General features: G+C 43.2%; 1 protein-coding gene across 1 annotated transcript; it reads left to right on the top strand.

Moving 5' to 3' along the window:
* Positions 1 to 25555, top strand: PGK1 (phosphoglycerate kinase 1). The gene is made up of 11 exons (XM_036740243.1): positions 1 to 246; positions 7544 to 7594; positions 10138 to 10293; positions 10417 to 10561; positions 17202 to 17305; positions 19088 to 19207; positions 22308 to 22422; positions 22721 to 22900; positions 23403 to 23580; positions 23842 to 23940; positions 25043 to 25555. Exons 1-11 carry the CDS (start codon positions 182 to 184, stop codon positions 25081 to 25083), a joined length of 1254 nt encoding a protein of 417 aa, XP_036596138.1. The 5' UTR covers positions 1 to 181; the 3' UTR covers positions 25084 to 25555.
* The last annotated feature ends 2213 nt before the right edge of the window (positions 25556 to 27768 follow it).

Here is a 27768-nt window from a genome sequence, read left to right as displayed (position 1 = left end):
GCGGGAGGGGAGGCGGGCTCTCGGGGTGCTCCTCGAGGTGCGCGGCTCTGGGCACTAGGCAGTAGGCGCTGACCTCGCCGTGCGGAGCTCTCCCTGCCTGCCGTAGCCCGATCTCCCCTTGCACCCGCAACCGGAGCCGCAGCCGCAGCCGCCGCCGCCCCGCGATCTCCTCACCGCCAACATGTCTCTTTCCAGCAAACTGACCTTGGACAAGGTGGACCTGAAGGGGAAAAGGGTCATCATGAGGTAATAGTTCTCGGCGGCTCCTCCTCTGGGGAGCCTCCTCCTCTGCCCACCCCGCGCCCTTCCGGGGCCCCCAGAAGTCCCCCTAACTCTAGAGTGAGCCCGCGGGCGAGTCAGGGTGTGGGCATCCCTGCTAAGTCTTAAGTTCACCGGGCTCATACCCTCCTTGTCTCTCCCTCCCCTCTTCCCCCTCCCCGTGCAGCCTCCTTGGGGTCGGGATCCCTCGCGCTGTGGGGCGTTGGCCTCACCCTGCGGGCCATTTGGGACCCCTACTCCTTGGAAGGTCATCCCCTACCTGCCCCTGCCCCCAAACGGGGCCCACGTGGCTCCATGTATTACATAAAGAATCCCTCCCCCCCCCAACCTCCAGCCCCTCTTCCCCCCACCCCCGGGAGAAAAGGAGGCACCTTTTTTTTTCAGCTGCTGTATCGAAATTGAGGATGCATGAAGAAAAGAGTGCCTCAAAGCTCCTCGAATTAAGACGTATGGAAGTGGGGGTGGGGGGGTGCGGGGTGCTACCCAGTAATGTTCCACTAAGCTTGTGTAACAAGCCTTCTGTCTTGCTGGGTTGGGCTGCCGGCGGGCAGATGCATTTGCATGAGGATTGTGTGACACGAGGTAATTTTTAGGTAAGCCTTTATCCCCGAATTTCTGGGTCCACTCTCTTCCCTCCATCCGAGTCTGGATGCAGGATCTTAGCATAATCGTTTTAGAGTCAGGATAGATCTTAAAGGTCATCCAGTCTAACCCCTTTCATTGATGAACAAACTTCCGGCTCCCAGACTAAGAAAGGAACTTGCCCAACGTCCCCCAGCTAGAAAATGGTAGCGCCTCGAATCGAACCCAGGTTCATTGACTCCAGATGCAGCGCTCGTTTCAGAGTTGCTTTTTCTTGTTTCTGTTGAGATTCCTGTGCCCCATTTACTCCTTTGCCAAGCATTTCTTCTCTCCTGCAACGGCTCACAAAGTGTTTTACATAACATTCTTGCGAGGTATGGAGACAAGTATTACTATTTCTACTTTGCATATGAAGCTCTGAAGGGTGATGTGATTTTTTTTAATCCATGGGTCTTGGTAGCAGGACTTGAATTCAAATCTTATGAACACCTCTTTCCCCCTCCCCCCCATTTAGGGTAGAAAAAAACCGAACCAGAATGATGGCTTAGAAGAGAGCTTCAGTTAGCATTAGAGAACCTGCCTCTGCCACTTAGTACCTGTGTGACCTTGGGTAGGCACATCTGAGTCTCAGTTTCTTCCTTTGTAAAATGAGAGGGTGGCGTAGAATGACTTCTTAGGCCCTTTTTAGCCACTCCCCCCCCCCCCCCAAAATCTGGGCTCATAAGAAAGAGCAAACTGCAACCAGACATTGAATTGTGGAACAGTTTGATTTCTCATGTTCTAAAAAGAGTCCCTAGGTTGAAGACCATATATGTATATTGCATTGTGGTGCACCCTCTTTCCCTTTGTGGGAAATGCTTGATTGACAGGTTAGTATGTGATCATTGGTTGTCCAGGTTCTCTCCCAGTTTGGGCAGATCTTTTGACCTTCTGGGTATTAACAGACATCAGGCAGTGGGAAAGTCCCCTTCAATGTGCTGTCCCTTCAGCATTGCAGGACATTTATTGGATAGATTTTAATCCTGGCTGAGACCCAAGGAGGTCATTTAGCTCAAGTCCCTGTTTCTAGTTTAGCTCTGGCTAAGTTGGGCCACACATGACCTCTCCTGTGTTGCCATTCACCATCAGAATCAGCCAGCAGCCTAGAACCTCTGAGAAACATTTTCTGATGTCCACATTTCTCTGACTTAGTTGGAGACATGCAATCCATATGTAAGCTGCTTTTGTTTTATATAAGGGCCCCTCCTAGATAATGGAGAATTTCAAGTGCTTGTGTAGTGTACTGGAGACTTCTTCCTGAGACACAGAAAGGTAGAGGGTCATGCACAATCATTTTGGAGGCTTTTCTTATTTCCTTTCTCCTTTCTTCTCACCCTGTCTCTAGGCTCAAGGGTTCTCAAGGTCACCTCCACTTTCTCTTGGTTCGTGCATGCAGCTGGGTGGGGTGGGATGGGGGCCTGGAGGAGATAGCCTCTATCTGCAGCATCAGACATTCGATCTTTAGCCACTGCATAGATGAAAATGGAACTTTGATTTCTGGAATTAACCAGATTGGAGTTGAGGAGAGTGGAATGTGTTTATCTTTCCCCTGGGACCTGATATGATAAGCATCTCCCTCCACTGGGCTCCAAGTTTCTCCTAATTTAGGAGGGGAATTAGTCAGGCCCCAATAGGAAGTGACCTGTCTAAAGTCACCCTGTTAGTTGGTGGCAGAGGCTGGTCTATTTCCCTGGTCTCCTGACTGTCTGGTTCTTAGGTAGGTTGAAGCAGCAGGACCTTGCCTCTATTCGCCAAAGGTTGTGATAAAGAGCTGCTGAGGAGGTGTGGAAGTTTCGTTTTCTGCCAATTCGTGTAGGTCTTTTGAACAATGAATCACACTTGGGATTGTGGGACGGGGCCTACTTTTTCAGTAGGCCCAGTCAGCCATGTGCTTGCTGCCAGCACAATTCCCTTTTGCTTTTCTGCTCCTTTGGTGGTTGCTGGCAGCAGCCCAGAGCCCCGATCTCCTGACTGCCTGCTTTTCCTCTCCAGCAAAGAGAACTATGAAGTTTGCCCACCTTTCTGGTCCCCTGACTTAAATCTGAATAATATTTGGGATATATAGCATGACCACTTGTGCTGAAAATTTGGTTAATAAAATGCAGCCAATTAGTGACTCACTGGCCATGCCACTACAACGCCCTTCAGTCTTTCCAACCCTCTGAGTACACTTTCTGCTGCCACTTTTATGCAATGTCATTTCCTTTCCCTTCACAACTCTTTACTGGCTTGTAAGCACCTCTTTCCTCATTTTCTTTGCTTTTTTTTTTTTTTCCTCTGGCATGCTATAACCTGACAGACTATCTGTAGGATGTGTTCTGGATGAAAATGGAAGCCAGAGTGGAAGCTGTAGAGAGAGAAACTGAGACTAGAAGGGAGAAAAAAGGATCTTCATCATTTTCTCATTTGGCAGCACATTTGTTAATTTTCTGAGTCTGCTGTGTGGGTTCTAGTGAGCGAATTTATTGCTTGGGTGGGGTAATAGAAATAGGAATCAGACTTAATTAGGCAATTTGAACTGGTGGGGAGTTTAGAAATCATTTAGTGAAACTTCATTTTGTAGATGGGGAGGGTTGTGACTTGTTAGTAGTAGTTAAGAATAGAACCTAAATCTCCTCTCTCCCAGGCCTTCACCTATACCATATTGTTAGAGAACTCAGATTATGAATGTCAGGCCTCTCTGGATGTAAGGCAAGCCCCAGTTTTGTTTGGGATAAGGGAAGAAAGATGTAATTTAAAGTGAGGTGTAGAGTATGAGTAAGAAACCTGTCTGTGGCAGTCTAGAGGGGAAGGTGGAGGAACAGCAGGAGCCAAGAGCAAAACTAGGCCTGCTCTGCTATGTAGACCTAGGAATCTTCAAGAAGCAGGTTTAAGTGATTGATCCAGGGGTTTGGTCCCCATCAAGAGACCTGGTGTACGTCCCCCTTTTGAGTTCCTCACTGGCATGTGACAGTATTAGTCACCTGATTTCATGAAATCTCCCTGCCTTTGAGTACAATGTTCTCCGTTCCAACCCACATGCCCCTGCCTCAACATAGAAAATTGGACAGCATATAGGTCTTTTAAAGAGACCATGATTAATCCCAGTCTGCTGGTTAGGTATTACAGGTGAACTCTGACCCCTGACCATGAGAAACATTTGTACATTTACAGGAGTGTCTGCAAGGGTGAGAATGAAGCAGAACTGGCTTGTTTTTAACTGGTAGCAAGAGAATACTGTTTGGAACAGGGCTTGATCCAGCTCAAGAGAGCACCAATCATTAATGGCCAACTCTACAAAACCAGGGTTTGATTTCTTGTCCTCTTAGATTGAAGAAAGTGATGGAGAAAATTTGAATAATGCAGGTTAATCTTCATATGCAGGTTGTTAAATATCAGCACACTCATGGTTTGGACCTATCTTACTATTTTTAAAAACAAGTTTTATTTGTATCTTTTGCTTTTTACATCACAACCATCATTGGTTATGGCCCCTTCACCTAATGAACATCACACACCTCCCCCCAAAAAAATGAAAAGAAAAAAATCTGTTAAGCCAAATCAATGAGTGGCAGCAACTTAGTTGGATAGCACATGCTACATTTAGTATCTGTAGTGTCCCCCACCTCTATTGAAAGGAGAGAAATATACTTTATTTCCTCATGTGCTCTTAGGGCCAAGACCGGTCATTAATATCATTTGGAATTAATATCATTTGAAATTTTGAATTGTTTTGATGTTATTTTCATGTGCATTATTATAGTCATGCATATCACCTTATTCTATCAGATTCATCTAAGTCTTCCCATGTTTCTCTGAATTACTCAAATTCCTCATTTCCGAAGGCACAATAAAACACTCAGTTATATTCATATACCATAATTTATTTAGCTGTTCCTTAATCAGTGAGCACCCATTTTGTTGCCAGTTTTTCTTTGGTTTTGTTACCCCAAAAAACTTTCTGTGATTACTGGAGTAGATGCCCAGTAGTTGGTCAAAGGGTCAAGCAGTTGGGACTCTGCTAACAGTGCATTAGTGTGCTGGCTTGTCTTTGCACAGCCTGTCTTGAGCCATCCTAAAGTAATGTCTTTGCCTAACAACCATTTTTCCTAGCTTGTCCCATTAAAACCAGCTACTTTTCTCTTATACTCCCTTCCCTTCTAAAATCTCTACCCCCTGAATCTGAAAACACTGGGTAAAACAAGTCTCTGTAAGCCTTGCTTTCCAATTAGATAGGGTCACCTCGCATTAATACGGTGCTTTACAGTTTTAAAATCACTTTCTTGACAATTTCCCCATGATGTAGACAGTAGAGAAAGTACCACCATTTTACAGGGGAGGAGACAAAAGGATAGAAAAGTGAAGCCATCCCCCCTTCCCACCAATACCTGAAGCCGATGCCACAGAAGGATTGAGATTTCAGTTTGGGCCAGAGAGGACACAGAATAAGGAAGCTTTCTCTAGTCATTTGGCTTAGGTTGAGAGAAGATTGGGAGGTAGAAGTGAGATGAATAGGTGAAAGGTTAGGAGGAGTGGATGAGGAAAAGGGGAAGGGCCATTATAGGAGCTGGGAACTAGAAGCGGGGAGAGTGTTGGAATCCACCACGTGAATTTCTTGCTTGACACTGTGGCCCTCTAGTGTTTCAGAAAGTAATTCACTTCTCTCTCCTTTCCTCTATGGAGTTCTTTATTGGAGGAGGAGAGAAAAACAGTAGCTCTGTTTCTGGGGGAATGCCCTGCCCTTAGCTTTTTCATCATGGGCCTTCTACATGCTTTGTGGGAAAATGAATCATTAAAATAGACTACTCTTCATCCTCTTTGAAATGTGAACTGAAGCTGGCAAGGTGCCTTGTCTGTGATATTTAAAAGGAGATGCTTGAGATCTGATCAGATTGCTTGAAACCACCTGCTGCAATACAGATCTCTTTCCTCAGCAGTATATAGTCTTTAAAAAAAGTTTCCTAAGTCAAGTCACTTGATTTTTTTCCTACTCTGTTAGTTTTGATTTTAGATTTTTCATTGAGCTTTATTTTCTGACCGAAATTCCTTCCTAATTTCTTGAATTTTATTTCTCATTTGAATCATTCTGGAATTTCTGGCTGCTGTTTAGTATACACTTGGATCCAGAATTCCTCTTTCCCTGATGTAGTTCTGCATGTCTTAGCCTTAGGGAATGGAGCTCAGCCTTCAAGAAAAGACTACTCCTTTCCATCACTACTCTCTTTCCTTGATTTCATGAAAAATTCTTAATATGATGCCCTTTGACACCAGTCATTTCCTAATATCCCTCTCCCCCACTAGGAAAGAAAGAGAATTAAGCAAAACCAATTATTATTTGGGGTTGAGTTACCTTCTCTGAGTTACCTGAAGTTGGATTTGGATTTTTAAAAGAGCAGCCATTTTTAAGTTCTCAAATGGACTGAGGCAGGAGATCTGAGTCAGAGCCCCATCTCAGACACTTTGGGGTGACCACTGAATGTGTCTCAGCCTCAGTTTCTTCTGTAAAAATGAAGATAAGAGCACTCACCTCATGGGGTACTTAGGATCAACGGAGATCACGTGTGAGGTGCCCTATGGAAATGTAAGCCATCACTATTATAGTAGTGGATTCCTAAGTTCTGGTAGGGCCTACCAAGCCAGAGAAAGGCTTGGTACCTGATAACCAGCTGAGCGTCAGAGGTCCTGACTGGGTGAATTTTTTGGCTGTAGGAATTCTCAGGGATTGTCCACTAAGTTCAAGAGGGGTTACACTCTGCATCAGTGGAGGGAGGACCCAAGCTCACCATCCCATATTACTGTTACTAGGCAGATGGAAACCTGAGAAGCTGCATGGTATGGTGGATAGAGATCTTGTCAGGAAGGCCTACCCCAGATACTGATTAGCTGTGTGACTCTGGGCAAGTCACTTAATCTCTGTGTCTCAGTTTCCTCATCTGTAAAATGCAGGTCTCTAAGGTCCTTTCCATCTATGGCTCTATTATTCTGTGAAGTAAGCTGAGGCCCCAAGCAGCCCTGAGAAATCCATAGGCCATCTCATTTTAACCTTACCAGAATGGGTCATTATTGTTAATAAAAAGAATTCATGGTTCTTTAAAATTGGCAGAGAGCCCTGGTCTAGTGGGTAGGGGGGATTTCAGTTTTAGGGACAAGCACCAGGAAAGGGTTGTGTTTTTTGGGTTGGTGTATGTGACCACTACAGAATCACTTTCTTATCTGTAAAGTAGACGGGTACCTCCCCTTGACATGAAAGGGCCATATGACTGGAGAGGGCTAATTTGTGAACATTGTACCATTCTCCCTTTGTTTCAGGATCCCAGGGTTTCTCAGAGGGGAGTGATATTCTTTTAGTCAGGCTCTTAATTTCCCTGCTGAATTCTTGACCCTTCCTTTTCAGTGATCCTACTTCTAAGGACTCGAGAGCAGCAGAGTGATTTGATCACCCCTGTGAACTGATTCTGTATCCGATTGCCTTCAGAATAATACTATAGCCATGCATTGATGCATATTACTTAGGCAAAGATGGTTCCAGTTTTCTTATCCTCGAAGTCTGGCATCTTAGGAATTAAGATGGCTTTGATACTTTCCATTGTTCCATTGTTCTCTGAAGGGCCCTGACTCACCTGTGGTTCATGGTGTCTGATCTTGAAACTTTCATTCTTTGCAGGGTGGATTTTAACGTTCCCATGAAGAACAAAGAGATAACTAACAACCAGAGGTAAGAGCCCTCCAGAGGTCCCTTGGGGGTGTGAGGGAATGTGGAAAGCAGGGCCTCTTCACCCTTTTGGTGTCATGGACCCCTTTGGCAATGTGGTGAGTTTGTGGGTCTCTTACAGGAATAAGAATCATTAGATTGTAAACTCCGACCTCTTTGTATCCCCAGTGCTTAGCACAGTGCCTGGCACTTTGTAGGTGCTTAATAAATGTTTAATGAATGAGCGATGATTTTCACTGCATAAAATAAAATGCAGAGAATTGCAGAGGAAACAGGAGGTTAGTAGCCCAGTGGATAGAGCCCTGGGCTTGGAATCATGAAGACTCATCTTCTGAGTTCAAATCTGGCTGTGGGACCCTGGGCAAGTTTGCCTGTTTGCTTCAGTTTTCTCATTTGTAAAATGAACTGGAGAAGGAAATGGCACACCACTCCAGTATCTTTGCCAAGAAAACCCTTAGTGGGTCATGAAGAGTCAGATGCAACTGAAATGACTGAACAACAATTTTTTTTTCCCAAGCCAGGTTCATGATTCTATCCCCCCCCCCCACCTCCATCTTTCCGCAGACCCCAGGTTCAGAACATCTGTTGTAAAAAATCAGGTGATTTCCCAAAAATAGCATTATAGAGTCTTTAGGAGAGCTGTTTAGACTAGAAACTCATCTTTTCCATCCGATTGCTCTCAGTTTGCTTTATAGTATCATAATCTGGAGATATGACAGTCTGAGGTGGAAAAAAATAACCAAAACAGTTCCAGATTGGGGGGGAGCCACTTTTTTCCCCCTTTGTTTTTATGAAGGTACCTCCTCCCTCCCTTACCACCCCATTGGGAAAATTTGAACTGTTTAGAATGTTGAATACTTCAGATGTCTTGCTTCCTGGCCATCATTGTCCCAAAATAGTATCTCAAAAGTACATAGTAGGAAAATTGTTATGTATTCTAGTCACTGTACCTGAATCAGTCAGTATACTTAAATCAGGCTTTTTTCCCCTAGATGGCCCAAGGAAAAAAATCACCTATTTACGGGCATTTCATTGTTTTAAAAAAATTGACTGAATTTTGTTCCAAAGTAAGAATGATTTGTGCTTTTGGCTCCAAGATTCAGACATAAATATAAATGATCCTACATTTGACAGGTTGATGCTGGAAAGATACTTTCTGATGTTGCAGAATATGGTCTTGAGGCTTTTGGTACAGGGATGGATGCACCGAGGTGATGAGGCCTTTGCCTCACCCAACCCCCTTTTCCTTTTGCCTTCTTTGGATTCCTTCATCTTCTGGAGTATGTGAAAGAAGTCTGGTTTTGAAAATAACACCAAATTCAGAACTAAACTAATATGTGAAAGGCTAAAAAATCTGTTTTTGTCTGGGCAGTCCTCCCATTTTCGGAAGTCCATGAAATTTATACAAATGAAAATCAGAAAAAAATGAAGACCAAGTTTCATTTGACAGAAGTTACATTTAGAGAATCATGGCCTATCAGTGGGTTCAGGAGGATCCAGCTGTACCTGAGCAGGACTCCTCTACACGTGGCTATCCATGCCTTTGCTTAAACAACTCCACTCATTTCCTAACGAGGGAGGCACTCCATTCTGTTTTAGAACCCTTTTGTTGGGAACTTTTCCCTTTTATTGAACTGAAATTTGCCTCTGCTGCTTTCCCTTATTGCTGTTGGTTTAAGTTTGGCCAAACTTAAAACAATTCCTGTCTGTCTTCCAGAGAGCCACCCTTCTTTTTTCTAGGCTTAACATCCCTAGTTCCTTAACCTTTCATTCAGCTTCCTCCATCTGTCTCTGTCCTTCCACCTACAAATCTAATTTATAGTCATGGTTCACCTTTTGTCTGACATAGAATTCTGCCTGAGGACACCAGTGTGATGGACCCAAAGATCCATTCAAATGCCATATTCTTCTGATTCCTGACTCCGATGAATTTTGGTCCCCCCCTTTTTTCTCCTGCTCCTTTTTCTGAAATACTTACTTTGGGGATCCATTTTGATGCTGTGGGGTACAATGTCCAGGAAACAGTGTTAGTGGTTTCCTTTGTTCTACAGTTAATTTCCTCCAAGCTTGGTATCTTCTAACTGTATAACAATTTTAAATGTCCAAAAAGTAAATTCTGTAGGTCACTTTGATTATTGTATAAATAAACCTGGTTTTAAATATACCAAATGAGCTAACATTATGTATATCAATTTACGCATAGTTACTAAACAAATAAAGTAACAGGCACCTTAAGCAGCATTGTTTTAATTTCCTTGATATTTCTGACTTGCACTTATTTTTAAAATTAAAATGTGTCTTAAGAGGGGAAAAATGTCTCTCTACCCTTCCCCACCATCTTGAATCTATCCATTTCAGATATTTTATATATCTGCCACATCAACACATGATGGAGAAGTCTACTGATAATCAGAGGATCAGGATAAAATGTAATGTCTAGATAGAATTTTAGGAGATAGCATGAAATATGGAGGGACTTGAGAAGGGCAAAGGCCCTCACTAACTTGTAGGAGTGATCTCCATTACCTGTCCTTTATGGTTTACAGAATCAAGGCTGCTCTTCCTAGCATCAATTACTGCTTGGATAATGGAGCCAAGTCTGTTGTTCTGATGAGCCACTTAGGCCGACCTGATGGCATCCCCATGCCTGACAAATACTCCTTGGAGCCGGTGGCTGCAGAGCTCAAATCCTTGCTGGGCAAGTAAGTGCTGGAGTCTGGGTGCTGGGTAGGGCTCCTGGGTGGGTTATGTTGGCAGGTATGTTTGTCTTCAGTTTCCTAGCTTCCAGTCCACTCAGATTTCTGCATCCTTCTCTTAACTTCCAGAGATGTTTTATTCCTGAAGGATTGTGTGGGTCCAGAAGTGGAGCAAGCCTGTGCTAACCCACCTAACGGTTCTATCATTTTGCTGGAGAATCTTCGCTTCCATGTAGAAGAAGAAGGAAAAGGCAAAGATGCTTCTGGGAACAAGGTAAATCCTTAGGTCTAGACCTCGAAAATTGTATCTGATAGTGGAAAGTGAAGGGATGCATCTATACAGAGTGGTGGAGGCTCATGTGGCTTCAAAAACAGATAAATACATATAAACCATTCAGGTCCAGACATTGTTAGTAAAGGTACTCTCTTTGTTTTTGTTTTGGGGAGGCAATTTGAGGTTAAGTGACTGGCCGAGGGTCACACAGCTAGTATGTATGTATGTATGTGTGTGTGTGTGTGCGTGTATGTATGTTTGTATGTATGAGGTCAGGTTTGAATCCAGCTCCTCCCGAATTCAGGGCTGCTGCTCTATCCACTGTGCCACCTAGCTGCCCCAAGGTGCTCCCTTTAGAAAATGCCTTGTAACACACCATGGCTTAAGCTTAACCCTGAGCATTCTTCTTGCTGCTGTTATTTTCTGACAGCATGTGATTTAAATGGAGGAATCACTCTGGAAGGGAAGTGGGAGTTTTTGGCATGACTCTAGATATTATAATGCTTACTCTGATGTGGGGAGTGCAAAGGGAGAGCAAGTGTAGCATCTTATTGGGAAAGTGACGAGGCTAAGCCTTCAGCAGAGCTGAGCATCATTTACACATTCAGGTTTCAAGAATTCTGGCAAGACTAAAACAAAAGGCTGGGCTATAATGGGGAAGGTGTTTTTTTATTGTCCTTTGGAAAGAGGAGAAACTTGGAGGGCTTGACATTTGAAAAAGTAAATGAAATCTAGTGTAGTTGGGAATGTTCTTATGAGAAAATTACTGAAGTGGGGAGTTGCCTGGTATATCCATCTCTGGGTTGCAGAGGAGGCAGGTGAATGATGTGATCTTGGCCAGATTACCTAGGGTTTCTATATAGCACTTCTCTTAAAGAGCTCAAAGTACCTTCATGCCCAAATTAATTTTCCTTCTCAATATCTCTGAAGTCAGCTGAAGTGGCTATTAACTCCAATTTATGCAAAGAGAACCTTGTGTCTCTTGAGGTAGAGGAATTTGACTGTTATTGCAAGATTTATTGCTACTGGAACAATAGTCCAGACCCCTGATTCTTTGCCTATTAGATTATTACACAGATTGGAACAATATGATCAGAAAGCCAAACATTGGCGATTAAGTCAGTGGTTAGAGCTGATTCTCTTGGGATCATTTCCTACTTACCTGATGGCTAGAAGGAGGAGCCAGAGATGATCTTAGCAGTTTCTGCCTTTAACGTGTTGGAACAAGCAGAAAGAAGTTCCAGGCTAAGTGCCTTGGTCTCATTTTGCACAGCTGACATTTTCCTAAGGTCAACAGGGAGTGCCTGCTGTTAAGCAGTTTCTTTTCTTAGCACCAGTAGCCCTGGTCCTGCCCTCGCCTATCTTTGGCATCATCTTGCTACAGTAGTAGTAGAAGGCTGACCTACAGTGCTGTGCCCTTTCCCCACTGAAACCCAAGACACTCAGCTTGAGAGTTTGAAAGTGGCAGAAGGCAAGTTTCAGTCCCAAGGAAGAACTTGGGGCATTGATTTTTGGGGACATCTACAAGCTGGTTCTCTAGTTACATAGCACAGCAGGGCTTCTCACCTCTATTTTAGACTCTCCCATTCCAAAAGCCAAGAAAAGTTCATCTAGAAGAAGGCTTTGAGGTGCTCATACCATCTCTGTAGAGCAAAGGCCACTGACAAAATTTGGGGGTGTCCAGAACCAGGTTAAAATGTAATTGGGAGATGGTTAACAAAATAAATACAAATGCAACACAACGTAGATAATGTTAATTTGTGGTTTTCTAAATCAATATGCAGCTGCAGCAATCAGGTTTCCATTTCAGTTTGACACCACTGCTTTGGGGCACTTTTCTTCTAAAAGTTTGTGTTCCATTTATTTGAACAGTCTCAAGTGGGCAGGAATCCCCATGCCTTTTTCTTAGGAGGAGAATTTAATTAAGATCATGTCATAGAGGAGAAAAGAGCACATGTCTTAGAACCAGAAGCCTTGGGTTCATTTCCCACCTCCAAGGCTTAGTATCTGTGTGATCTTGGGTAAATCACCTAACCTCCTGAACACTGTATTTCCTTAACCAAAAAATGGTGACAGTGCTTGTCTCTTGGAGCTACATGTCACAGAGGGTGGTTATGAAGAAGGATTTTGACCCTAAACCTTCTGACTATTCCATATCAGAAGCACTTCTGCTTTCAGAACATCTCTCTTACATGCTCCCTTCTCTTCATTCACACAGTCACAACTCAGATTTGGGCCCTTCCTCATCACCTCTTACTTGAATCTCCAATCTATCTTCTACTCGACTGTCAAGATGATCTTTCCAAGCTCCATGATCAAATAGAAGCTCTTATTTGGCATTTAAAGTTCTTCATAATCTGGTCCCTTCTTAGGTTTCCAGTCTTTTTAAACCTTACTCTTCCCCCACATACTCACCTACTTGAAGTTTCTCCAACATGACACTTCATCTCCCATCTCTGTGCTTTTACCTTGACTATGCCCCCTACCTGGAATGCTCTCCTTCCTCACCTGCCTCTTAGTTTTCCTGATTTCCTTCAAGACTCAGGTCAAATCCTGCCTTCTCCAGGACCCCCGGCTTATAATTCCTTTCCCTTACCTAGTGTGTTCCTTCCACTCTGTATCTATTTTGTACCTGCCTAGTTGTTTGCTTTTTGCCTCCTCCATTGGAATATAAGCTCCTTTTTTTTTGGTAAATTAAAAAATTTTAAACTTAAATACAAAATGGCAATGTACACCGCAGACCGTAAGAGAAAACCTATATAACAAATACTACACGTTCTTTTCAAAGCTGTCCAGCTTTACTTTGCTCCCTTGTTGGTTTTCTTTTGTTCTCTGCTGTGCACTTTTTACTTTATTCGCCTCCCCTCAAAGAAGGCTACCATTAAACGTGGAGAGATACACACACACACACACAGATATCTATAAATATATATATACACATTTGTCAGACCATATTACATCTATAAATATATACATACGCATATATGTAAGACCAGACTATGCTTATTTCCTCCTGTCATCTGTTTCTGTGAAGGTGGATAGCATCTTCCTTCCTAAGTCCAAGTGTTTCCATGTTTTCCTAAATCAGCCAGCTCATCATTTCCTATACCACAGCAATATTCCAACCCATTCATATGTGATCTGAGAGATTGTCTTTGAAAGTTTGTTCCCAGTTTTCTGCATTCCTTCTTCTTGGCTACATAGGTTTTATTTATACAAGAAAATTTTAATTTAAAATAATCAAAATTATCCTTTTTACAGTTCAACAAATGCTCTCACTTTATAATATAGTTTAAAGTCCTTCCCTTACATCTTTTTTCCCTGGTTTCTTTGAAGTTCCTGACCTTTTGTTCTTCCAAGTGAACTTTGTTATTATTTTTTCTAACTCAATAAAATAATTTTTTAGTAATTTAATTGGGATGACGTTGAATAAATGTTAGGTAAAATTGTCATTTAAAAATCATATTGGCTTTACCTACCCATGAACAATAAATATTCAGTTATTTAGATTTGAGTTTATTTGTACAAAAAGTGTTTTATGTTTATGTTCATATAGTTCCTGTGTCTCTTTTGGCAGGTGTATGCTCAGGTATTTTATACTCTCTAGGTATTTTAAATGGTCTAAAACAGTATTGAATAATATTGATGACATAGTGTAGTTTCTCTATTTTTCACTTTTGATTAAATCTGTTTTAACTTTAACTTTATCTGAGATCATGATTTACTAACCTTGTTTTTTTTACATACTGAATTCTACTCCTGCTCTTTATCTTTGTGTGTATCTCTCATTTTTATGTTTCCTGAAAGCAACATAATGTTGAATTCACATTTTTAATCTGTTATCCCTTTCCATTTTATGGGTAAATTTGTCCTATTCACATTCTAAGCTACAATTACTTGTGTATTTTCCTCCTACCAATTTTTCCTTACTATCCTTCTCACCCTATTTACCCTATCCCTCTTAACTTCTCTGCTATATTTCTACCTAGTACCTTGCCCTCCTATTTCTTAACCTAGGCACCCATCCATGAGTCTCTCCCTTATCCTCTCCCCCTACCCTATCCCTTTGCCCTCTTCTTTCTGAATTTAGAAGACTTTTATACCCATATATATATATATATATATTTCCCTCTTTAACCCATTCTGATGAGAATAAGGTTCCAGCACTACCCACCCTCCCCCTACTGGCTTCTTCTGTATCAATTTTTCCTTTTATGCCTCATTTGTATGAGATAATTGTTTTATCTCTCCCTACACAGTTGGCTTTTTTTAGAATTATCCAGTCATACTCAGCTTAGCCCAAGCCTTACTTTTAAACTACCCAAATAATGACAAATGATAAGAATACTGCTAATATTTTCACATATGCAAAGTAAACAATCTGACGTTATTGAGTCTCTTATATGTCTTTAACGTTTACCTTATATTTCTCCTGGATGTTCTATGTCAGATTTCTCCTTAAGTTCTGGGATTTTTGTTACCAAAACCTGAAAGTCTTTGAGTTTGTTAAGTGTCCATTTTTTTCCTTCATTCAGGATTGTACTTAACTTTGCTGGGTAAGTTACCTTTGGTCACAACCCCAGCTCTTTTGCTCTATGGCATATAGTATTCCAAGACCTACAGTCCTTCAGCATAGTAGCTGCTAGGTCTTGTGTAATCCTTATTGTAGCTCCATGATATTTAAATTGTTTTTTTTCTTGTTGCTTCCAATATTTTCTCTTTAACCTGGGAACTTTGAAACTTGGCTGTGATATTCCTGTAAGTTTTCCTCCTGGGATCTCTTTCTGGTGGTGGTTAGTGATTTTTTTTTTCTATTTCTACTTTGCCTTCTTGTTCTAGAACTTCAGGGCAATTTTCATTGATGATTTCTTGTAATATTGTATTAAGATTCTTTTTTAATCACAATTTTCAGGTAGTTTGACTATTCTTATGTTATTTCTCCTCGATCTGTTCTCCAGAGCAGTTTTTTTTCTAATGAGATGTTTCACTTTCTCTTCCATTTTTTTCATTCTTTTGATTTTGTTTAGCTTCCCCTTGCCCAATTCTACTTTTCCAGGAATTATTTTCTTCCTTAAGTTTTTGATTCTCTAGTTCTAGTTGGTTGACTCTCTTTTCATGATTTTCTTGGATTGCTCTTTTTTTATTCTAATTTTTCCTCAATCTCTTTTATTTGATTTTTAAAGTCCTTTTCAAGTTCTTCCAAGAACTCTTTTTGTGATTGGGACCATTTGACCTTTCTCACTGAAAAAGGAGTGGCTTTTTTAGCTCAGTTATCTTCCCCTGAATATGAACTCAGATCTTCTCTATCCTCATAGTAAACTGTCTATGGTTGGGTTCTTTCTCCTTTGCTTACCCATTTTTATTTATTTTTTTGCTTTAGTTTGTTTTTAGCAGCTATTAGTGTTATCAAGTTGTAGTCCTGAGGCATGGGGGAATGATGCCCCAGGCCTCAGGTCCTTCTTACTGTTACTTTCTGAGGTTGGTCTTGGGGCCGAACTTTGGGCTCTCCTCTCCACTCCTAAGCCATGGTTAGGGCCCAAAGCCACACTGTCTGGCAAATGATCTTATTCCCTATGGTCCCTCTTGTGGTTGCAAACTATAGCTGTTCTCTCTGCCCCAGAACTGAAACCAGGGATTCTGTTCTCTTGCAAGTACCCACAGCCAGCATTTTGCATTTTGGTTGCATTTTGGAGAAATAACCCTGCCAGGTTTCGGTGCAGACACTCTGGATTCCACCTTTGGTCTGTACCCTTTCTATGTTGGTGCCCCACTTGCTGTCCTGTGACTACCTTGGTTCTTGGATATTTTTATCTTGCTTCCTCAATTTATCACTACATATCCTGTGTGTCACCATGTAACCTTTTAGGAAGGGATATGCTACTCCTTTGGGGAGTGTCTTGAATGGTTCACTGGTATCCAAGTCCTAACTTTTATTTCTTGGTTTTGAGTCTCTGTTTTTGGCCCATAGACAACCATATCTAACTCAGCTCTGTGATCTGTAGCTGCAGTTGGTAAAACCATCCTTGTTGTCTTCTACTTTGTCTCAGCCACAGTTCTGTGAGGAACCTGTGTGAGGGATTCTGTACCAGGCAGAAAGTACCTTAGTCCGTGGTGGTTTCTGTGGGATGCACAATGAAATCATGACTTTTGCAAAGGCAGATGTATTCAAATGAGAATGGAAGCCACCTGATCCAAGGGGACAGTTGGCTCACTCAGGCCCACCCCCTCAGAGGCTGAACTCTAGGAATTTGCACCAAAGTCCAGTCCCCTCCTTTGGATGAGTGAGGAAATTGAAGCCCACAGAGACACAGTGACTTTTCCCAGGATGCACAGCTAGTGAGTGACAGGTAAGGATAGGAACAGCCTGACCCAGTGAAGTTTCTCCTGACTGCAAGCCTAGTGCTCTTTCTACCATCCCATAGATACTTAGAGCCTTAGAGAGAGGAGAAGAAAGAGAACATGTGATCTTGTTGGTAAATAAAAAAAAATGACACCCACATTTCCAAGATCTTTAAAGTTGTTGTATAAAATTACTTGTGCTATGTTCTTTTCTCTTTCTAAGAAACACTTAATGATACTAGGAAATGTTTTTTTCAGTTGCTTTCTGAGGTACTGATGTTTCTTGTGTTTCTTTTTTCAGATCAAAGCTGAGCCAGCCAAAGTGGAAGCCTTTCAAGCATCCCTCTCCAAGCTGGGGGACGTCTATGTCAATGATGCTTTTGGTACTGCTCACCGTGCCCACAGGTACCCAGTTCCTTCCATTGGTAGTGTTGCCAACAAGGCAGGGCCTTCAAGATGGGAGAGGAGAGAAAAGTTGAAAGACATGATACTTAGAGCTGGGAGGTGTGGATAAAGCCATCCATGGTTCACATTTGGTCTTCCTGAACCCAAGGGAACAATGAAAGCTTAACGTTCATGGAGTTAACTGACAAGAGAATGCTAGTCCTGAAGAGGAAGCTAGTTTTCCCCAACATGAAGTAGCAGGAGTTCAAAGCTTATGCCACTAATAAGAAACCAATTGAGAAATCCCGCCCCGCTCCCAGTTCTGTTGTCAACTGGCTAATTATTTATTGCACTTGAGTGATTAAGTCATCATGGAGAGAGCTTTGACCTGCTTTGTACTGTTGTATCCTGTAGAGCAGCATAGGTTGGGTAACTTAGCTGGACTGTTCCTGTGGTGGGCCTTCCTTTTTGGACCTTTGATTTGTCTTCTACCATCTAGGAGAGCATTTCAATTAAGAAAAAAAAATTAGGGTTAGTGCAGAGGTCTGCTTGGTTCTAAGGAAGAGAAAACCTAGTCTCGGCCTGCCTGGTAGACAGAGGAGATACAAACATGAATGATAGTCTGTCCTTATTTATTATATTATTGGATGTTAATATATTATTAGACACAAAACAAAGTGCTGGATTCTGAGAGGGGAGAGTCATTATCAGTGGGCGATCGGGGGTAGTTCCTGAAGGAGTTGGCCTTCAGAGGCTGGGTGAGAAGGCTGTTGGTAAAAAGAAGAAAAGGAAGATGTTGCAGGCATAGAGATTGTCATAAGCGAAGGCACATCTGGAAACAGAAAGTTGTCCAGGCTGGCTGGAGTGTCGGGTTGGAGGGGAGTAATGGAAAGTGGGACTAGACGTAGAGGGGGGTGCCAGATTGTAGAGGGCCATGAATGTCGAACAGAAGAGTTCTAACTTTTAGCCAGTAAGCCATTGAGAGCTAGTCCAGAGTTTTGAGCATAAGAATGATAGGAGGATCGGATCATAGGCTTTAGACCTGGAAGGACTTAGAGATCATCCTAGGGCATCTACCCTTTTCTTCCATTTTATAAATGAGCAAAGTGAGGCTCACAGAAAGGCGGCTGACTTGTTTGTACTCAGAGGTTCCAGCATTTGATTCCAGATGACAATGACATGCCCAGATAACCATAACACATAGTAGTACCTGTCAAAGAGCAGGTCAGGAGAAGAGAACAAGTATTCCAGGCACAGTTCCTGAGCGATTTACAAATGTGGTGGTCCAGGAGGTGTGCACGCATATGTCCTTTCACTGTTGGTACAAATCCCCTGCTGTATCAAAAGCAGATCTTTTGGTTGACTTAGGGAGTTGAACCCTAGAAAACAGGGATAGTTTCAAAGTTCACATCTTTTTGTGATGTCCAGAAAGATTTGCATGAAGACTTTTGTCTCACTTTCTTTAGGTAGCGATGAGAAGCTGTCCTCACTTCTGTGCCAAATCCTTGCTCACATCTAAGCTAATGTCATAGTTTTTAGGTTTAGGCCTAATGTGGAGTCCCTGGTTATTTGCACAAAAGTTTGTTATTGCTGGTGGGCTCTTGGTAGGAAACATGACTGAAGTGAACCTATACTCTGTTACTGGTCCCTCTGGGCCTTCACCAGGAGTCAGAGGCTCAAAGCATGCTTCAGTCTTATTTTATGGGATGAAAGCTCCAATCCTACAGTATCCCAGAAGGGATTGCTACCAGGCCTGGCATCGTCTGAAATATTAATGCCATTTCTTTGTCCTTTCTCTCCTAGTTCCATGGTGGGAGTGAATCTGCCCCAGAAGGCATGTGGTTTCCTCATGAAAAAGGAGCTGACTTATTTTGCCAAGGCCCTGGAGAGCCCCGAGAGGCCCTTCCTGGCCATCTTGGGCGGGTAAGAGTTGCTTTCCAAGTTCTTGCAGTAGACTGAAGGTCACAGGAAGGTCCTTTTGTTTTCTCTTCACCTTTGATAACTTGAGCCTTTCAACTACAAATATTTTAAGAAAAAAATGTCCATCTTAAACTCTAGTTTCTCAGTGCTTCTTCTGCTCATCCCTTGACCATACCCTGGTAAAGAAGGAAGAAGGGCAAGGAGAGTTCTTGGGTAAAAATCAGAAATCTGAGATCTTATACCTAGTGGAAAAAGCTGGAAAATGTATTTATTTTTATGTGTATAGTCCCTGGGGCTTTGTTAAATGGTCTCTTTTCCCTGCTTGGCACTTAGTTAATGCTTTATCCTAAAAGTGCTAGGAAATGACCACCTAGAAGAGGCTGCCTCTGGTCAGGGTTCACTGAGCAGGTAACGGCCCCACCCTTGCCACAGGCATTTGTGTGCCAGCCTCGAGACTCTTGGCTGGGAGTCTGTGACCTTTCTGGGCAATGGTTAGAGTCCATGAGACAGAAAACACTCAGCATTTCCTAGTGTAAACTGACCCTGGGAATGTGGACCAGTTTCAGATAACTCAGAAGCTCTACTCAACAGGAACCAAGCCCACTTGGTACAGAGTTTCAGGATCCTGGGGGTTTCTAGTGGGAATGGGTTATTATTCTCTTTCTCATTCTTGTCCCCTCAAAAAATAAGCAGTGAAAAAATATCCTGGAAGTTCTACCTGGAAGCTTTTCTCAAGTTGAGATAGACTTAAAATACCTAGGTCTTCACCTTCCTTTTTCTTCAGTGTTTTTTGGGTCTCCTTTAGCAAGTTATCGACTTGTTTTTCATGGTTTTCTCACATCACTCTCATTTCTCTTCCCAATTTTTCCTCTACTTTTCTAACTTGCTTTTCCAAATCCTTTTTGAGCTCTTCCATGACCTGAGACCAGTTCACGTTTTTCTTGGAGGCTTTTGATGTAGGCTCTTTGACTTTGTTGACTTCTTCTGGCTGTTTGTTTTGGTCTTCTTTGTCACCAAAGAAAGATTCCAAAGTCTGAGTCTGAATCTGAGTCTGTTTTCACTGCCTGGCCATGTTCCCAGCCAACTACTTGACCCTTGAGTTTTTTGTCTGCTTGTAGAGTAGAGAGTACTTTGTTCCAAGCTTGAGGGACTGCTCTGTTGTTTTCAGAGCTATTTCTACACAGCAAGCTCTGCCACACCAGCGCCCCTCCTCCCCCAAGAACCGCTAACCGGGACCTGACTCAGATCTAAGCAGGCTCTGCACTCCTGCTCTGATCCGCCACTTAATTCCTCCCACCAGGTGGGCCTGAGGCCACAAGCAAAGAGCTGCAGCTCTGGAAGCAGCCTCAGAGTTGCACCACCTCCACTGCCCCCCAGGGTGGTCAGACTCCTTTTACTCAGTCCCCACAGCTTTTCCCACTAACCTTCTCTGTTATCTTTGGTGTTTGGGGGTTGAGAAGTCTGGTAACTGCCACAGCTCACTGATTCAGGGCACTATGGCCTGTTCTGCTTGACTCCCAGTCTGGTTGGTCCGGGCGTGGCCTACACTGGGCTCTGCTCCACTCTGATCCTAGCACAGTGCAATAGACCTTACCCAGCGACCATTCAGGCTGTCCTGGGCTAGAGCCCTGCTTCCCTCTTGCTATTTTGTAGGTTCTGCAGTTCTAGAATTTGTTCAGAGCCATTTTTTATGGGTGTTTGGAGGGTCCTGGGGGAGAGCTTTAGGCAAGTCCCTGCTTTCCAGCCGCCATCTTGGCTCTGTCCCTGGTCTTCACCTTCCTTTCTATTTGGGGTAGAGACTACCTGATGCTGCCTCATAGGTTCTTGGAAACTAAAAGATCTAAAAACAGAGTCAGCACCAAAGTTTGTTTTGGTTTGGTTTCAAGTCTTCTAGTCAATAAGCATTTATTAAATGCCTACTGTGTGCCCTGTGCTAAGCACTGGGGATACAAAGAAAGGCAAAAGATAGTCCCCGGCCTGGAGGTGCTCATTAAAGCATCACAGTCTAGCTTCTTTCTCTCCTGCTAAGTTGTCTCCCTTTCCCATTCTTTAAAAAAAAAAAATTGTCCTTCTGGTGAAGTATTTTGAGGTGTATATAGTATGGGCTTTCCCAAGCCTCCTGGGAGACTTCTTCAAACTCTGAATCAAATTGTGGTATTGGTCTTTTTAAGAGGTATAGCTTACAGCTCTGAGTTTGAGAAAAGCATTGGCTGCCTGGGACACGAACATAATACCGGACAAAAGTGAGCTCCAAGGAAATCCTCGTCTATTGAATCTCCTTGCTTAGATTAGACTTGTTTGGGGGAGATGTCTTCTACCACCTTTTATTTTTGTAAAGAAAATATTTCAAAAAAAGAAAAAAAATTTCATAGGGATAGAAAGTGCCCATCTCCTTTGCTCTCTTTCTTTTCCCTTTTCCTCCTCCACTGCTTTCCTGTGTGCTCTGATACACAAACACCTCTAGAAGATAGGAAGAAGACAAGTGATAGTTGTCTTTGGTTGGGCTTATAAAATAAAAGGTCTCCCTGGCCCTTCCTTGTCGTACTGATGGTGGGAAAAAGTAATTTGCCCACTGGAGTGGGATTTAGCTAAGTTTACATGAAGAAAGTGAGTTGTTTTCTGCATGATATTTCGTGGGCAAATGCTAGACTTCTCAAGTTTGCATCTGTTCTCCTCCAATGGCAGTACACGTACCTCCATTGTCAAGTGGAGCACTAAATGCTCTGAGTTCAGTGACTAGTACAAAGTATCCAAGCCGAAGGTTGTAAATTGGGGCTGAGATACACCAGCCAGATCATACTCCTGCCCCAGTACCCCCAGAGTATCCAGCTGGAGCCCTGGCCACAAAGCCTAGGGCCGACTCGAACTCTGAGATCATTTTACCCCAGAAGAGAACCATGTCCGTGGTCTATCTGCACACCAAAGAATTTGAGGGGAGTGGCGCCATGGTTCAGAGTCGATCGGGGCGCTAATGCCTGGGCAGTTGCCACTTCTTTGTGGAACCTCCAGTGTGCGGCTTTTACCTAGTGACGTTCTGATACAACTTCGCCAAGTTGGCAGGCACTGTCCTCATTTGGATGGCGCTTCTTTGTTTGTTCCCCAGAGCTAAAGTTGCCGACAAAATCCAGTTGATCAACAACATGCTCGACAAAGTCAACGAGATGATCATTGGCGGTGGAATGGGTTTCACCTTCCTCAAGGTGCTCAACAATATGGAGGTATGAAACCAAGGCAGTTGGATGGGGAATCACTGCACCCATGGGTCCTTATGCATGCCTAAAAGGAAAAAGAAAACCCCAACCTCCCAATCTAAGCCTGAATCAATTCCCCTCACATCCCCCAAACTTTGCTTTAACCCAGTGAACAACCCCCTCTGTCTGCTCCTCTCCTTTCTTGCTCCATTCTTCTTGGAGATTAATGCATTTGTGCATTAGCTCCCATTTGTCCCATGGGGCACCATCCCTGTGTAGATGTCCTCAGCGAATAGCCTCTCATTACTTTTGTCCTGCTCCCCAGATCGGAACTTCTCTTTTTGATGAAGAGGGGGCCAAGATTGTCAAAGACCTGATGGCCAAGGCTGAGAAGAATGGTGTCAAGATCACGTTGCCTGTTGACTTTGTCACAGCAGACAAGTTTGATGAGAATGCCAAGACTGGCCAAGCCACGTTGGCCTCTGGCATCCCTGCTGGATGGATGGTGAGACCCCTTGGTAGATGGCACTAAGAGGCAAAAGCAGAATTTTGTTTATTTAGCCATCATTTACTGAGTGTTCCCCTGTGTGGAAGGGCTCCCCTTGAGAGAAGGTGCTAGTACTGAAACAGCCTTAGGTCCTTGTCAGAAGGCTCTGTGGGAAAGGGTGACATTGAGCCAGCTAAAGAACTGGGGCCACCAACTCCTGATTTTGGTCCTAGTGTTGTCACAAGGTTCTATCTGCAAACACTTTTAAACTATGTATAAAATTAACCTGCCTGGCATTTCTTAATGAGACAAACTGCAAATAAATGAATGAAATCTGTATTCTTTTCTGCCGGCCTGGTATCAATTTCTGCACAAGGTAAGCAAGTCACTACTTTTGGGGCTGCCTTTCGGTCCTTTAGAGGCTCTGTCTCCTGGCTCCTTAGCATCCAGTGAAAGGCTTTTGCTTTTATCTGTCCAAGTACATTTCCTTCATGGCTCAGCTTTCATCTCTCCTTCTTAGGGTTTGGACTGTGGCCCCGAGAGCAGCAAGAAATACGCGGAAGCTGTGGCCCGGGCCAAACAGATTGTGTGGAACGGACCTGTTGGAGTATTTGAGTGGGAAGCCTTTGCTCGGGGAACCAAAGAGCTAATGAACAATGTGGTGGATGCCACCAAGAGGGGCTGCATTACTATCATAGGTAAATGACCCCCCCAAATCTTAGCCATGTAAGCTGACATGCCAACTATGCAGGCCAAATAGCATAGCTGCCACCCAGGGGAGCTGTGATGAATCTCCTCAGGGCCCTTAAGCCAAATGAGTATCTGGAGCTAAGATGCCCTTGTGTGGAACCAAGGAAGGATTCTTCAGTTTTCTTTTGAGTGTGAAGAGCATGTTGCCTCATCTCAGTGCTCAGCTAATGCCCAGCTTTCTTTCTCTTCCCTTGCCCATCACTTGTCAGGTGGTGGGGATACTGCCACTTGCTGTGCCAAATGGAACACTGAGGACAAAGTCAGCCATGTGAGCACTGGGGGTGGTGCCAGTCTAGAGCTGCTGGAGGGTGAGTCATCTGTGGTGTTTGCTTCTGCCATCTTGGGCTGGGCTGGTGGCGGGGGTGGGGGGGGGGTGGTGATGATGAACACAATGAAGGAGGGGGAAGTTTGGGTTGGATGTGAGGAGGTAGGTGTTCTGTAATTTGTTCCTGTCAGCTGGTTGCTGGAAAGTTCATGTGATACTTTTATTTTAAAATTCAGTTCGACAATATTTTGTGCTTAATATTGTAATTTTGGGCTAGACTCTCAGTAGTCTTATTATTATGCTTATAGGTTTATCCTGGCAAAAAGCCATAATTCCTCAATGCTTTGCTGGACACAATGTCCTACTCCCCTGTGCTAGCCTGCTCTTTTCAGGGGTCCTTAAACTGTCCCCGTTCAGTGAGGCAAATAGACAATTTGAGAGGGGCTGAGATGTTATGTACCTCCCGAGAGATCTGGTGCAGGGATTTATGTGCAGATCTTCTTGGAAGCAGAGGCATGTGTAAGGTGACCTTTCTTCTAACCCTTAGTCCGGGAAATGAAGGGAGCTGAGATCATTTTACGTTGACCTGAGGCCCTGTTAGGGTTACCTCAGCTGTTAGGAGCGCTCTAGCAGGAACTTAATGTGACCTAGATAATGAGCTGTAGATGTTCTTTTTAGGTAATTTATTAGGAATTTTGTTTGTACTGCTGGGTCAGGATGGCTGAGAGATGATGAATTTTCAACACTTTGTTTAGAGGTTGACTGTAGTATCCATAGAAAAAGCCAGAATCTTCTGAGGCTGGCCTAAAGGTGGAATTTCCCTAAACCCTCCTAAACGAGGGCTTTTTTCATTATACCATATCATATGTAGAGTTCTGCACCTGCCCCCCACCCGCCGAAATGGGACTTGTATGAACTTGCTTCCAAGGATTTTGGAAACAGTGAAGTCTTTGTGGAGGAAAGGTGTTGCTATATCATAATCCAGCTTAATAGTGGGGAAACTTGGAGGTGAAAACAGTTGGCCAATGTCACGATGCACAGACTAAAGAGCAGTTCCAGGCTCACACATTCCAGGGAAAGCTGAGGAGGGCAGGGCTGATTCAGGGCCTAGAGTAATGTTTCCTTGCGCTTGTTTTCCCTATCAGGCAAAGTCCTCCCTGGGGTGGCCGCCCTGAGCAATGTCTAATGGACACCACTTTCCTGCCTGCTGGTTCCTGTGCACAGCCCTTCCAACGTGACCCTGCAGTGCTTCCTGTCCATTTCCTTGGCATTAGGCAAGTTTCTCCCTCAAGACTCAACCAGTGGCCAGAAGATGGGGCTATGAGAGCCCCAGAAGCAGCTCGACTCACCTTCATGGTTCCTGGGTGTGCCTGTTGTCAGATCTCACTTGAACTTCTTTAGTGCATCTAAACCATTGTTGTGATCTGTAGAGTACATATATACATATATATTTATATTTTGCCTTTAGAAAGAAAAATCAAAGCTAAAGCCGCTGTTAGCCATACTCTCGAAATAGTTTGTTCTGTTCAGCTTTGTTAGCAGCTGTTTTTGTCATTACCCACACACAGTATGGAAACAAGAAGAAACTCCAGTTTGGGGTGGGGGGGGAAGGTTGACCTGTTAAATAAACATTTCATAAAAGTGCCAGCTCAATTAAACTGCTTTCTTCTTTCTTTTTTGTCATGCGGGATCTGGAGAAGGGCCCATTTGCCTTTGCCATTTTCTACTAGAACAGTTCAGTGTATTCAGGTACATTTTCAGAGCTTCCAGTGGTTTACCATTTACTTTCTCAGACTGAGGCCTGGGCCACCCAAGGGATGGATGCTGATGGGTAAGTTAGAGGGATGAATTTTGAGAACTGTCTGAGTTGGCAAGTTAATGGGGCAGGAGTGGCTGGAAGATAAGGGGATTAGACCAAACAGCAGAATATAATGACAAAACACATTTGAAAAATTGGAATTTTTGGTGTTCTATGACTAGGAAACTTGTGGAGGTTAGGCTATAAAGGAATAGAAGCCCATTTTTGATCTAACTAAAAGAGAACCACGGTGATGAGTTCAAATCTTTCATTTTACAGATGGAGAAGTAGGTTCAGAGAAGTTACATACCAAGCCAAGGTCACACAGTGGCATAGTCAGAACTAGAGGGAAGGGGAAAGAGAGGAGAAGCAGCATTTATATGGCGCCTACTGTGTGCCAGGAACAGTGCTAGCACTTTTTACAAATATTATCTCATTTGATATCATATTAATGTTGATATAATAACTAATCCAGTGTTCTTTCCATGCTGCCTTTGCCCCCAACCAGCAGAGCTGGCAACAGTCTGGATGACAGAGGGGAAGAAGATCCAGACATGAAACTGCTCATTTGCTACAGAAGAGTCAAAGGGAATCTTACTGAGTGCCTCTTATGCTCACCACTGTAGGCAATAAGGGGGAAAATTCTCTACATACATATATATATATATGTATATACATATGTATGTGTGTGCGCATACATATGTATATCTCTCTCAAAGTTGAGTGTTAAATTATAGACCATACATATTTCCCATGTATATCCTTCTCAAATAGCTTCCAGACTGGATGGGACAATATGCCTAATACATAGGTGGGGGGGACAGGCACTAGATCTGTGATTTATTGGTTTAGAGAGCTCCTGTGGGAAGAAACTCTCATCAATGTAGATTAACACGTTTTCAGAAAGAGTTGCCAAGTCCTTGTAAGTCATTTGACAGCTAGTATGTGTCAGATGCAGATCTTGAACCCTGGTCTTCCTGGCTCCTAGGATGGTTTCCTAGCCATGCTGCTTGCCCCCCCCCCCCCCGCCCCCATCCCCCCCACATGTACTAAATTGTGGCTCGTAAGGAGTCAAGTGTTTCAAAAATTAGGAAAAGGGAGGGAGAGTTGAGGAGGGTGGGGTTCCTTCCTGTCTTATCTAGTTATTAAATCACTGAATTTTAGAATTGGACCTTAGAAATTTTAAACTCATTTTGCAGAAAATGAAACATTTCCACTTCTAGCCTCTGTAGGAAAAGGACTTAGATTGAATGAAAAGGAAATTTTTTAGTTGATTTGGAGGAATTTGGACTAATAAAGAAGGCCAGAGATTGAGTCTGGGGAAGAGAAATTGAGGAAAAAGCGATGAACAAGTTCCAGCTCCAGATTCTACTTGTAGCTTCTCTGAGAGACGTTGACGGGAAAGGGGAAAGGATCAAGGACCTGAAGAGGAAGATGAGGACAAGCAGCTGGTGAGGTAAGAAAAGGTAAGTGAAGCCGAGTGATGAGTGGATTGGTGGGTGAGGCAAACTGGTGAAACCATTGGTGCAAGGCTGAATGGAGGTGTGTGTAGGGTATGGCGGAGGATCAGTTGTTGAGATTAAGGACAGAGAGTTGAGTGAGGCTGTCAAAATTGTGAGGTCACATTTAATATTTGGTTGTAAAAATTTTAAGTGCATAGGGGTGATATATAAAGCCAGGAGTAGTTTAAAAATTAGGCTGAAATTCTCAAGCCATCTAGGCAGTAGGGAGTATTTTCCAGTTTTGTATTGAGTTCAAATGTTTCTGCTATAGTTGAGTGACTGACTTAGGTGTGTTTCAAGTGTAGACTGGTCTTCCTGGAAGGAGGTAAAGATTCCACATTCTAAGTTGTAAGGTACATTGAATTGTTATCAAAGGAAATGGAATCAAGTCTTTAACCTGGTAAAAGGGGAGACTGAAGTGGTCAAGGAGAGACTAGAGACCTTTATCAGGAATTTGGAAGATGGAAATATATTAAACATTTAATAGAAAGGAGAAGAGGAGGATGGCTACACACCAAGAGCTAAACAACAGACTTGTGGCTTTTAAGGGGCGGGAGGATACTGGATACTG

Source organism: Trichosurus vulpecula, chromosome X, assembly GCF_011100635.1.
Source record: "Trichosurus vulpecula isolate mTriVul1 chromosome X, mTriVul1.pri, whole genome shotgun sequence".
In the NCBI taxonomy this organism is placed as follows: Eukaryota; Metazoa; Chordata; class Mammalia; order Diprotodontia; family Phalangeridae; genus Trichosurus; species Trichosurus vulpecula.
The sequence above is the reverse complement of the archived record's forward strand: the minus strand, read 5'-3'. Positions and strand labels throughout refer to the sequence as shown.

What these genes read in the sequence shown, in the direction of transcription:
- PGK1 (XM_036740243.1), top strand. Translation starts at nt 182, where the DNA reads ATGTCTCTTTCCAGCAAACTGACCTTGGACAAGGTGGACCTGAAGGGG. An exon ending in ACTGCTCACCGTGCCCACAG is followed by an intron (nt 17,306 to 19,087) that starts GTACCCAGTTCC and finishes TTTCTCTCCTAG; the next exon opens with TTCCATGGTGGGAGTGAATC. An exon ending in GCATCCCTGCTGGATGGATG is followed by an intron (nt 22,901 to 23,402) that starts GTGAGACCCCTT and finishes TCTCCTTCTTAG; the next exon opens with GGTTTGGACTGTGGCCCCGA.